Here is a 13248-nt window from a genome sequence, read left to right as displayed (position 1 = left end):
AAAAATTGTATCTATAAACTTAGACTGACTGTAAAACTATATACACCTTCCAGAAGGTATTCTGCATGTAAGACTAAATCCCAAATATTGGAATAATTGTGTTGACTCTATCCAGTTCATATGTCTTGATGTTCAAGTTCTTAGCCTAACAGCTGTTATTCCTGACTACAACTGAGAAGGAAAAAAAGGAGAGGTAAAATTCCTAACCAGTAATGTTCACTAATCTTAATGTGAAGATATCCCTAAAGCTTAATAACTTATAATCAAGAATAAATAGCTAAGTAGTCAATAGCTTTTGCAACAGCTGCTGGAGATAATGCACAATCACAATCTCAAAAGCTTAAACACATTAAAAGATTTTCCATTCATAGTTTTATTCTAACCTCACTCTATTATCACTGGAAAAAAAGAAAAAAAACCACACACACAAAAAAAAAAAACCACCAAAAAACAGAACTACCAGTTTAACTATCCAGTGTTCAAATGGTAGAGAATATAAGATAGTGTCACAGGTGCCTCTCCAATGCACCTCTGCCTCACCACAGCAGCAAAGCTCATGCTTAATTATTTCTGATTTAGCAGTTTCTTTATACTTGGATATCCTAGTAACTGACTGATAAAAGCCTCAGTATTCAGTGCAACTCAGATGTGTGCTGTGAACAGGTATACAGCACAATCATGTGCTAGTAGGGAGTGGTACCAAAAGAAGCAGCTAAGGAAACAGTGTTTGCTATGACAAACATCCAGAGCCCTTTGCCTTTTCTTCCTTTCAAACTTAATTTGCTAGAGAGTTTTTAATTTGGTGAGGCCAGAAAGGCTCAACCACATCCTTCTGGGTTCAGCTCATTACACCCATCAACTGTCTTCTCTTTCTGAAAACAAAGTTTTAATGTTGAAAGTGTTAACTCAGCTCTCCAGTACATTTCCACCTTCCCCATATTGCAGTATTCTGCAAAAAACAGTCAGTGCAGGTAACAACAGTTCCAGCTCTCCTGAGCAGGTGTAAATGGACACATCTCTCATGAAGTCACGATGTGCTTCCCTACACTTCCATGTTGAGACTGACATAAGGTAGCTGCTCTGACAGCATCGCTAACTGTTCAGAAGAGAGCACCAACAGCACAATAAAACCAGCTCATCTGCTTTTAAGTGGGAGTTCAAACCTTTTGGATAGATTAAATCTCACATGTAGATGGCAAGAACGACATTTTTGTTTGAGAATTAAATAACATGAGATGGATTTGAGATGCTCTTAGAACACCAGAAGCATCATAAAATGGCAGTCTCCCCATTTTCTGCACTCTTCTCTAAACAGCACCTAATTTGCACATGGAAACCATTTGTTAGGTTGACCATTCTTCTTGCTTTCTTCAGCTCCCCACAAATCAATACAAATCTTGTCTTTAAGGTAAGGACTGTACTGGACATTCCATCTCATGGAGTGACCAATCCTCCTTTGAGCAAACAGGTTTGAAGAAAACAGGAGCAGATGAAACATAAATCCAGTTTGTCTTCAGTGCAAAGCCACTGATTTTCACCATTTGTTTTAATTAAGGCTTCACGAAAAAGAAATATATAGTACCATCTTTAATAGCTGAAAATTAGCACACTCCTTTCAGAACAAATGGTCCAGGAGTGACTTTTGTCTCTACCATCAATTGTCTTCCTGAACAAAGTAGTATCTCACTGGTGGCCCTGGCAAGTCTTCCTCTCCATCGGTCTCTGGAGCAAATGACACTGTCAAATCTACATACTTCTTGTCAGCTGATGGTTTCACAAGCTTTTGCATCCTAAAAGGAAATGAAGGACAGTTTGTTAATATACCAGAAGGAGGACTGGTAGAGGGAATTCAGGGCCAGGCTAGGATGAATTTCACTGCCAGCAATGAAGCCCAACATTCTAGAAATCGGATTAAAATGGAGTATAAGCTGCCTTTTAATTTTGATACAAAAGCTGGTCCTCCACCTGAGGTACAGCAAATGGTATTCCACTTTCATGACAGACATAGCCTGTTAGTAAGCTATTACATTGTTCATTAACAAGTGCTCAGTACAACAAAGAAGAGAAGATGGCCAGTTTTGGTTAGGATTCTTCACCAACAGAATTGCTCTTTGGCATCCTACTGAAGCACAAAGCAAATCTAGCTTTCTGTCCAGGATTCTGGTCAATAAGGAGGAGTACAAGTTCTCAGTCTACCAATAATGGCTGTTCTTACTATGTTATTAAGGAGAACCACTCCAGTGCAGACACTTGATAGTCAACCAACCTCACTTTCATTACGTATCTTTGGATGTCTCAAAGTTATTTTCTTGACAACTTGGAGCACTAGTTCATGAGCTCGAATGCTAAGAGGCTGGGGGAATACAGTCCCTCATTTCTATTCCTCACAGGTCACTTACAGAAGGATTTCACTTCTGGCTATGCTTTAGCACGCAGGTCAAAAAGCTGCTTCCCCCAAAGTACTTGTTCCCTTGCAAGAACACAAAGCATTATCCTCTTCTTAGCAGAGATACTGAGATCTTTCCCATTCGCATGAGGAAGTTCCAAGGTACAGAGGAAGGCAGATAACTATGTCTCTAAAATTTACTTTTAGGGAGTATGCTACCAGTCGATGCTGTGATTGTGAAATTAAGACAAGAGTCTTGCACTGCTTGTCATATTACAGTGAGAGAAAGATTTAAAAACACACAAGCAAGACCAAAGTTTGCTGTACAAATACCTTATAAAGCTTTTGGGACTGTTTGTAACAGAACACCAAGCTGCTGTAACTACATGGAAAGCTTGAACAGGGTCTCAAGAGTTATAAATCCTGACATTTGTAAGAAGCCAGCTTCACACCTTGTTTTTGACTTCATTACACACACCACTCAAAATGATTTCTACAGCTGTAGGAGAAGGAATATAAACAACTTACCTTGAGATAGGGTATAAATTCACATTTATGTGAATTATTATTAGAATGTGCCAGGCATTCTAAAGGCAGGACCATCCTAGAGGATCTTCTCTCCCTGGAAGTTGGAAGTAGCTTTTCCATAGCATATACTACTTTGCCTGGCACTACCTCCTGGCAGGCAGACCTTCAGAATGGTACTGATGTACTTGCTCTAGCAAAGCCTGTGAACACTTTCCTGCATACAGTTCACAGCTGGTGTGAGGAACAAATTTTGACCTAAAACAGTTCAATCAACATATAAAGCAGAACCAAACCTAGGTGAGATCTGGCTGTTACTTTGCAAAGGCTTATCAATCAAAACTAATGCTCTGTTCTCACACCTTCACAAACTTCCAGTCTTTAGACTCCAATTTCCTGTCAGTAAGTGGCACTGTAAAGCCTTGTGTAAAGCCTTCATTTTTAAAAGGGCTAAAGTGAGCTAGAATCTCAAGGAATTACTATGAGCTGAACAGAATTCCAGAAACTCAGTCTGCAACCAATACATTAACTCCTTCCTAAGTAAGTGTTCCCATTCTTTGAGGTGAGTTACTAATTATCACTATTAGTTTTTAAGCCAGTTTAAAAGGTTTCCTTAGTCTTGTTCGTCTTGAATCAAGGTACTTTCTTCACCGTCCACCCCTCAAAATACCCAACGTACTGTCAGACTTCTTTGGGTTTCTCATTCTAGCATTCGTCAGTTACAGCATCATTTTGCAAGTCTCCTGTCCTCGCTACAGAAGTTAATTCACTTTCTCTTTTGTCTTTCCCCCACAAAAAAAAAAAAAAAAAAACAAAAGAAGAAATTACCTCTTTTCTTTCCCGAATATTAATGACTAGCAACCACTTTGAGAGAAAGCACTACTGTCAGGCACAAGTCTTTATGATACAACCAGTGAACATAATCTGTACATGCAACTGCATCCCTCAATCCATTTTCCAGTTATACTTACGTCAGCTTTAATCTTTTAATATGACCTGGCATCACAGGAACATACAGCATTTTGACTCCCTGTACAACCATATTTGGTTCAATTCCATATTTCTCCTGGAATTCACAAATTAAACTTATTAGAGGATTAGGACAGCTGCACAATCCAGCAGATACTACTACTGCCAATAGTACAACTAAGTATTCAAGACCATAAAATCACAACCAGAAAGCCTGCTAATGCGTACATATTGACAGAAGTTTTATTAGGATACATTTGAGCCAGTCAAATTAAAAAATCTTAAAACAGGTTTGGACATGTTTACTTAAAGACATTCCCATTGACATAAGTACTTTCTAGAATTACTCTGACTCTTGGTAAAACTAAAAAATAAAAGAAAAAGAAAAAACCCAAACCACAACCAAAAACCCCAAACCAACAACCCAGACCAAGAAAATCCTGTCCTCTCACCTTGTATTAAACCATTACAGTGGATAACTTACTCTGACAGCATTTATGAAGTCCAACAGGGTAAAATCCTCTTTCCCATAAACTGTCCACCTGTCCCAGATTGTAAATGACAACCCGTTTCTGTTTTAAAAGAGTAAGGTTTTTGTTACTTTAGAATGCAAACTCAGGCACTTCTTTTAAACGCATATTGAAAAACTGCTTTGTATTCTAGCAACTTGCTCTTTTATCTTTAGCAAAATTCTCTTCCCTCTCTGCTGCCATTTCTCCAGCCCTTTGACCTGACTAAGCACAAGGCACACTAAGAACTCTGAGTAAACACAGTATCTGACAAAGACCTTTGAGTTTTCGGACCTACTGAAAATTATCTCCTGTACTGATTAAGATGAAGAAGTGTGCCTAGTCTAGATGAACATCCTAGACTAGGATTAATAATTCATTCATAACCACACCACACGTCTAACTCACCTGGATTTTTATAGCCTCACAAACAACAGCTTCCACAGGAAAGAAAACTAAGCCCTTAAAACCACTACTTTTTAAAACAGGACACAAGACGTGCTGCATTTTGAAGACATCAAGTTCTTGAGCAATGCATTATTGGACACCCTTGGCAGTACTTATGTCTTTAGAAATACATAGTAAATGTATAGTAAAGTTTGATTGCAACCACTAAGTGATTCATGATCTTCCAAGTTTAAAGAACAACAACAGCAATGAAGAAACAAAAACAACAACAAAACAAAACAAAAAAAACCCCACCAAGAAACAAAACTGGAATATCTATAATGTCTAATTGGGAGTATGACTATGAACTGTGGTTGCATCATAGTTCTGATATGCAAGCACATAAGGCCTTAATCTTGTTATCTGGATTTAATAACTGTACAAACATCACACTTGTAATGGCTCACCAAGTTCTAAGCATTCATTTCCAGGTTTTCAAATACCACACTTCTGCCATTGCCCTTCCTACCTGATTTCTGTTCTTCTTACTTCAGCAGTTTCTGTAAAAACCATTATGGGAATGGCTAAATTCAGAAAACAGTTCTTGTATGCATCAGCTGGGTAGCCACCAACAACTTTGATGAGTTCCAGTGCAACCTACAGTAAATAAGAAGCCCATACTTCCATGAGAGCAAACACAGGTTTCAGGTACTGTTTTATCGCCTAGTTTAGTCAAGAGACCAGCAACTACAGAGTAAGCTGTTAAAAAGATCAGCCTTTCTGAAATCAGCAGAGTAAATCACATCTGGAAATGCAACCCAGTATGTCACAGAAATAGAATCCGTTGCTGCTAGTGGAAATGTTTCAGAAGGAAACATTGCAGAAAAACAAGCCAAAATGCTGATCTTCAACTCCTCTTTCTGGTCTGCAAATCAAAAATAAAACCATCAAGGGCTTACCAGATCTAGAACCAAGAGCAACCTTTTCTCTTGGTACAGGAGAAAAAGAAATTGCTGACTTTGAAATAAACCCTTTTCTTTAACGAGGCTGTCAGGGTAGTGTTAATCAATATCCAAACAACAGTGGTTTTAGGCAAGGAACAGTAAGAAAGAAATGTGTATTTTAAGCATTTTACAAAGCATACTGACCAGGCCTGACACTGCAGCAGTAGCTGTTGCAATCGCAGGAATAATCTTTCCAGCAATGCGTTTTGTTTTGAACCGATCTGCTGGTTCAATGTTGTACATCTTGGCTCGCAAGTTTGATGCTGCTGTTATGAAATCCATATGACCATTACTATCGTCATCTTTTTCAAAGGAAATGGGCTTCATTTGCAAATCATCTGTTCATATAAAAAAAAAACAAACCACAAAACGGAGCAAAAATTATTATTAGAAAACTGAACATGTCCTAAACTTAAGTTATAGGGAACTAGAACCTTAACAAATCTAAAATTTCACATTCTGGATCTTGGTGCCTCACATACAACTTGCTTTCCCCATAGTAGAAGTAGAAATACCCCTATCAATTGTTAAAAGTGAGTTATCAAAGACTTACCAACAGAGCTCCATAATTTAATTTTCCTTGCAACACCAGGAATAGGTTTTGGACAGTCCTACGGATGTTTCTTATTCAGCTCCATCCTGTGAGAATTCCCTCTGTAAGCTTTGTTTATCTACAACCATTTCACTAGGGACTCAGTAGCATGGGAGACAGAGATCAGGGTTGACATTCCATGGGATAAGTCAGAGCTAAACTAATCTAATCTTTCTCCTCTGTGTTCACAAGCTAAACATGCATGCATGTAGCTGTTGTCTGAAGAAATCTGCATGTGTCCAGGCACAAAAATGGATTCAAGCATCCTCATTTTAACATATCTAGAGGATGCTGAAGAAGATGCTAACAGCCTTCATGATTTGAGATTAATTTCAGATTGACTCCTTTAAATAGTAACTCTCGGCCTTCTCATATCAGAGTCACTTTCAGACATCTGGGATCTAGCCAGCACCCCTTCCCTCCTTAAAAGTTCAATTCATTGCTGCCTGCTTGCTGTCATCAGGGTTGTGTTTACATGCAAGTATAACAGAGAACCCTACACTTTCAGGAATCTCGGCAATATAGAAGCACAGCGTAATGTCAAGCACTAAAGACACTTACTTGCATGGCACCTCAGAAAGCTTTCAGAATTACAATTCTTGCAGAATACAAACTACTTTATCCAAAGACCTGAATGTCATCTACTGGCAGTGCAATAGCAAGATGTTACTAAGCTATGAAGCTAGTTTGCACTACTCACTTTCCAGAGCTTCATTGGATAGTATAGACTTCTCCAGCTGGAGAATAGCATTTCTTTCATCCTCACTGCTGACTGGAATATGATCTGGTTTTCTTGCAGTTTCATCAGTCTGTACAACCTGCAAGTGTGTGCAGTGCTTGAGTAAGAAAATACACAAACTTTGTACAACACAAGTGTGAAGTCTACTAGATTTCCTGTCTTCCCCACAGTTATTTCCTCCCCAGTTCAAGGACATAGACTTACAGAAGGAATTCCAGCCAAAGGCCACAAAGATCATTAAGGGACTGGAGCATCTCTCATACAAGGAGAAGCTGAGAGTGCTGGGTCAGTTCAGCCTGGAAAAGTCTCAGTGGGATCTTATCAATAAATATAAACATCTAATGGAGGGGAAAGTACAGGAAGCAGAGCCAGACTCTTTTCACTGGTGCCCAGTGACAGGACAAGTGGGTATGAGCTTTGTGCATGTTTAAAGTGCATAAAATTCTGTAACAAATATACAAAAATTCTTTAAACAAAAAAAGAACCCAACCAAAACTCTGAGGATGGTTGAACACTGGCAGAGGTAACAGAGAGAACCTCTGAAGTCTCCATCCTCAAAAGTATTCAAAACCCAATGGGACACAGTCCTTGATTACCTGCTCTAGCTGCCCCTGCGTAAGAAAGGGGACTGGACTAGGTGGTCTCCAGAGGTCCCTTCTAACCTCAACCGGTCTGTGATTCTGAGTCAAAATATCACTTTTTTCTTACAGTGCAAGCATTCATGAAACAAGTGTTAACACTGGGCAAGAAAATATGAGAACACCCTAGAACATATTCTAATTTTAAATGATGACAAATGCTAGCCACTGCACAGTAGCACTTCAGCTGTTTTAAAGTTAACACTTCAAAAATAAACATAAAAGTAATGACACATCTTTTACAGTACCTAGAAAGAAGTAACAAATAGACACTATCTTTGGATTGCTTTAAAGTTGCTGGGTAAAATGTTACTTCTTTTATTAATATAGCATAAATACAGATAAACTTAAAAAAAGCTTGCAGACTTACAATCACACTCATCCATGGAAAACAATGCTATAACAAATCATTTGCAAAAAGCAACATCCTGCATTTAGCATCTGGTATATAGGCACTTTATCTATATCCAGTTAAAGCAGACCCATATGCCACACTCTTGTTTCCCCAAAACACATTTTAATTTGTGTTTATTTCTCATCAGCATCAATGCAAGACATAGTTGGGAGATGTGGGATATTGCTTGTGGATTTATCTTTTTTCTTTAAACTAAATATCACACTTACTTTGTTTGAAGGTCTGAACTCTGGTACCTTCATAGCTGAAATAATCTTCAAGATAGTTTCCTCTGATAAATCCTGTTATGGTTTAAAAAAAAAAATACCACAAAAACCAAACAACAAAACAATTTAAATTCACATTAACACAAAAAGGCCCTCACAAGAAGACTTTATATCCAGTAGCATTTCAAAGAATACCAAACCTAAAATATCCCACAAATATTCAACAATGAAACATCATCACTGAAACACCAAGTGACATTCCAGTTGCCACAGTGAACCAGAGTGGTGTGAAGTGCCTAGCACTTGAAAACTGAACAAGCATAAACATGACTTACAGGAAAATCCGATTAGTAAAGAAAAGAGGTAACAAGAAACAAGGGATAAGCAACAAACAGGGGCTGTGAATAGTAAGAATAAAGCTCCCAGACCATAGCTGACAATTTAAAAATGCCTTTCAGTTATTTTAGTTCATTTACTATATTGCACAGGAAATAGGTCCATCAAAATAAGAATTCCTGAGTTCCCGAGTTCAGTGCTTACTGAAAATACCCAATATATTACCTAGTTCTTCTCCAGGTTAACGATTTAAACAAAGACAACTAAATGTAAGCAGCTACTGAACAGCCAGTGCTGAAGGAGAGATTACTTCAAGAATCACTTTAATCAGTTCTTGGAAAGAATTGGCAACTGGACAGTGGGCCAAAACTGAATACATACATCTGAGTTATGTGATAGGAACGCTGTTACAGTACAGATTACCTTTTCTGTAAAAGGAACACAGTACACTGTTGCAAAGAGTTTTGCTGCACTCACAATGAAACCATAGTGCCTAAAGAAAAGAGGAAGATAATTATTTTTGTTGATTTTTTACTTCAGTTGCTCAAAGGTTTGCAATCATATTCAAAGAGGTCTTGAAAACACACACAAAGAAACAGAATTTCCACCCTTCAGCCTTCACAGTACAAAACAGATGACAGGTTTTGAGGGACTTGGAAGTCATCCTCAAAACTAAGCAAATTTTGATGAGTGAAGAGTTATTTAAAGAAAACCATATTTCCTTAACCTCTGCAGTCAAGAAAACAAACATTCACATGACACCAATATGATAATATAAAGTTTCACCTTAGCAATACTAATTAGAAATAAAAATTTGATATTTGCCATGATCTCAGTTTTCACTCAAACTAAAAATGGTGATCTGGTTTCTCAAAGCAGGTGTAGACATTCAGCAGAAAAAGGTTTCTCAGTCCTTCAATTGCATCATTTATTTTAAATTATCTGTAATACCCAAGCCATCTAGATCAGACCCAAATTATGAAGAAGAAAAGTGGTCCCTCCGCTAGGTCTTTTGAGGCAGTCAATTTAATTTGACACATCCTCCATTTCATGAGGCAGGCTGATGGGGGCAGGGGCATATGACAGCAACAACTCAGTAATTTTGTAGTTACACAATAAATGAAATGGGTTGTTCTAAGCCATTAAATGGCTTAGAACTTGTCAGAACTTCCCACAGCACATTCCAATCCCATGTCAGTGAAAGTTAAATTCCCTGCAGTGAAAGCATGAGGCAGCTCACCAAATCTGCCACAGTGTTAAGACTACGCACTAGTACCTATCAAGCAGCAGTCTAGCTTCTAGTGCTATAAAGCCACTGCCTTGGACTTTCTGCTGTAGGGCGAGTTTTATAGGATGATATAGAACACATCAGTGGTAGTACCATACTTACAAAGGATCATTAAATTCAAACTTCACTGGGAAAGGTGGCCTCTTTGGTGACTGCCAAAATAAACCTAATAGGAAGACAGACTAAGATGAAATCCTAAGGGTAATCAGACACAGCAGCACACGACGTATGTGAATTCATAACAGGCACAAAGGGGCATATGTACTTACTTCCATCTTTTAATCGTGTATCAAGGGGAAATGAATGAAGGAGCTGAAGAGCCTAGAGGAAAAGACAGAGTACATTTAGTAATTTGTCATACACAGTTTGAAATTACCATGCTGTAGGACACCTGTATCAAGATGGAGAGCTTAAACACACAATTACTGCTAGACAGAGTGATTTGCCTATTCATTCACAGGCCAAAGATGATAGTGTGACCACATCCATCCAAAGACCAAGCAAAACACTTACTCCAATGAGCAAAGCATTCCCCCCACTCTGTGGTCACTTTAGGATTCTTGCATACGATTCACAATTGGGAATGCAATGTTTTCTCAATGTGACAACTACCAGCAGGGCGATATATGCACAGATTTGTATGTTCATTAACACAAAGCATCATGATCACATCATTCCTACAAAATTATACACACATACACTTTAAGCAACACTGTGGACCAGATTCTTAGAATGACTGACTCTTATTTCAGCCAACCTTCCTGTGACATCGACAAGTTTTCCAAGATCCCCATCAGTCTAGTGCCACCTCACTTCCAGGTCTTACCTACCTTATGGCTAAAATACTTCTCAAACTTTACTCTTGCTAGTTCTACACATTGAGTCCAACTTCGGGGTCTTCTACTGAGTGTTTTAATAACATGAAAACAGCCTTCTAAGCTCTCCCCTGATTTTATTCTCTAAAGAAGGAAATACGAAAATGTTAAAACACACAAGATTCCTCCCAGTCCAGTCAAACAGTAAATATGTTTTTAGGAATTTACAGCAAAAGGAAAGAGACATTACTTTGTGAAATACTATCCTTTATGTGATCTCTCCACTGGGTTTTTCCTTAGGTACTGTGGTCTACTTATTTCTACCCAGCCCTACAGACAGTAGGCCATTAGAGACTCACAAAAGATAGATATTAAACAATTCAGTCTAATTTATTACATATTTGAATTCAGTGGAAACTAAGTGTTCCCTTCATTTTTCCCAGCTGGTTCTACATCAGTGTGACATCTACTATACACTCACCAGAAGTACCTCAGTATTTCTGGTATTTCTATATTGTATAGAGAGCACACATGAGCTAGGGAAGGAGCCCATGCATGAGAGACTTTGGCTCTTAATTATGAGACATGCCAGAAATACTGTTCAACTAATGACTTGGCCAAAGAAGGCTTCAGGTTCTTTTTAATAAAATCAGAAAATAATTCTAATCTCACTGAACTTAAATAGAATCAAAATCCATACAGCTTCAGTTTAAACCCTGTATTTTAGCCTGTCAATGTTCCCCTACCTGTAAAACTTCTTCTGCAGATGCATAGGTTTGCCAGAATTTGTTAAACAATGAAGGCTTGTGAGAAAATGAACTTTCAAACTAGAAAATAAAAAGAACAAATACGGCATTTTTCAAGAAGTGTAACATATCCCCCATGCTTCCAAATACACAGTAAGTTATGCTCAATGCCAGTAAGATTATTCCCTTACCTTATCTCTTGCCCACTGTATCGTATGCTCAATGGCAGCTGGGAAAGACTTCAAGGTGCAAAAAGGTATTTCCTCTTCCGGTGGATCCCGCTGTAATTAAGTAAAGTTGTGTGTAAATACAGATTTATTCAAGTTTACTGCTAATAATAGCACCAAGAATTTTTAGACTACTTAAAACTCAAACTGTTATAAAATACAAGGTGGCATATTTATGCTTAGAACAAAATTTATGAACACTAACATCATTTCTTATTTATGAAGAACAGTTTAACTCAACACTGGAAAACAAAATTGAACCCTGAAACACAAACAACAGAAGAAGTCAGCAGCCAGCATTTCCAGGATGTGCAGTCAGCATTCACACAGGCTCTCACTCTTTCACTCAAGGCCAGAAACACTTCTTTTGTTGTGAACCCTATCAGGACCATTAGGACACTCGAAATCCTGTCTCTGTGCCCAAGTACACCATTTTGTGGTGTCCTCAACCAGTGAATTTCTACCTTATAAAAGCAGTTTCGTAAGAACTTACACAGGATACTGCAAGAGTTTGAAGGTTCATTATTGGCCTATGTGTAATCATCAGTTAGGTAGCAAACATTGTATCTCCAATCTGCTCAAATTTTATTTCCTCTGAGCTTTTCTTCAGAAACCAAGGAAGTAATTATTTCCTAATAGTACTGCTCTTCAGCAGCTCACATAGGCCACTTATTTTAGAAACATACATGAATGATTAAAGAATCAGAGGGCATTATCAGACTAGCTACAGAAGAGAAGTAATGATCTTAAAACACTTACATGACTATTATAGGACTCTGTCAGATGTGGCACAATAACTTCTGTGTGTCCTTTCGTTCCCATAGTTCCAGAGTCTATAAGAGGACGCAGGTTTGCTACACAACGACTGACATGGAAAGACAGAATAGAGCGTAATCACTACATTGCTGCCTTGCAGACATTACCAGAGTGTAATCACAGAATTGACTTTAGACACTTTCAGAAAAGTGAAAAGCTTATACCAAACTCAGGATAAGAGATTAAATGTTTATAAATAAAGAAAAATAAGATATTAACTAAGAAGAGCTATTTCAAGTTAGATCAAGATACTGTAAACCTGAGCCTACCTGGATTAGGAGCATTAGTAATTCTTTCTAAATGTAAACACCCCTACTTATAAATTTAAATACACATTCTTACACAAAAAATAATTCAACCTTAAGACTGCCACACTATTCTCCCCTCCCTCATCAGACCTTGACAGTTATTCATGTCCAAGAACTCACTCCGAAACTCTGCCGTGTGAACCATATGAGCCACACAACAGCAGAGCTGGTTTCCACCACAAGTATAAATCCCATCCTCCCCCCAGCCAGCATCCCTATAAAGGAGCAAGATAAATCTGAGCAATTCAGATCTTATAAACAATAGCAATCAAGAACATTAATGGAAAAGAAGAGTTCCCGTAAGAATGTGAAAAGCAGTCCTCGCTTCCTTTCCACAACCTA

General features: G+C 38.1%; 1 protein-coding gene across 1 annotated transcript in view; it reads right to left on the bottom strand.

Moving 5' to 3' along the window:
* Window positions 1-1501: 1501 nt before the first annotated feature.
* Window positions 1502-13248, bottom strand: part of UBA6 (ubiquitin like modifier activating enzyme 6) — a 28156-nt gene continuing 16409 nt past the window's right edge. Inside the window, exons 20-33 of the mRNA XM_057411039.1 lie at window positions 12542-12647; window positions 11747-11836; window positions 11556-11636; window positions 10825-10953; window positions 10264-10315; window positions 10097-10160; window positions 9130-9199; window positions 8374-8445; window positions 7073-7190; window positions 5925-6118; window positions 5306-5433; window positions 4365-4452; window positions 3883-3977; window positions 1502-1790 (exon numbers count right to left, since the gene is read on the bottom strand). Of these exons, the coding sequence (XP_057267022.1) occupies window positions 1655-1790; window positions 3883-3977; window positions 4365-4452; window positions 5306-5433; window positions 5925-6118; window positions 7073-7190; window positions 8374-8445; window positions 9130-9199; window positions 10097-10160; window positions 10264-10315; window positions 10825-10953; window positions 11556-11636; window positions 11747-11836; window positions 12542-12647 (1423 nt within the window). The 3' untranslated portion in view covers window positions 1502-1654. The remainder of the gene's footprint in view (window positions 1791-3882; window positions 3978-4364; window positions 4453-5305; window positions 5434-5924; window positions 6119-7072; window positions 7191-8373; window positions 8446-9129; window positions 9200-10096; window positions 10161-10263; window positions 10316-10824; window positions 10954-11555; window positions 11637-11746; window positions 11837-12541; window positions 12648-13248) is intronic.

The sequence above is a fragment of the Pezoporus wallicus genome, unplaced genomic scaffold, assembly GCF_028554395.1.
Source record: "Pezoporus wallicus isolate ANWC-B61680 ecotype Strahan unplaced genomic scaffold, APGP_CSIRO_Pwel_v1 contig_2439, whole genome shotgun sequence".
Taxonomy (NCBI): Eukaryota; Metazoa; Chordata; class Aves; order Psittaciformes; family Psittacidae; genus Pezoporus; species Pezoporus wallicus.
Note: the sequence above shows the minus strand (reverse complement) of the source record. Positions and strands in the feature narration are given on the sequence as shown.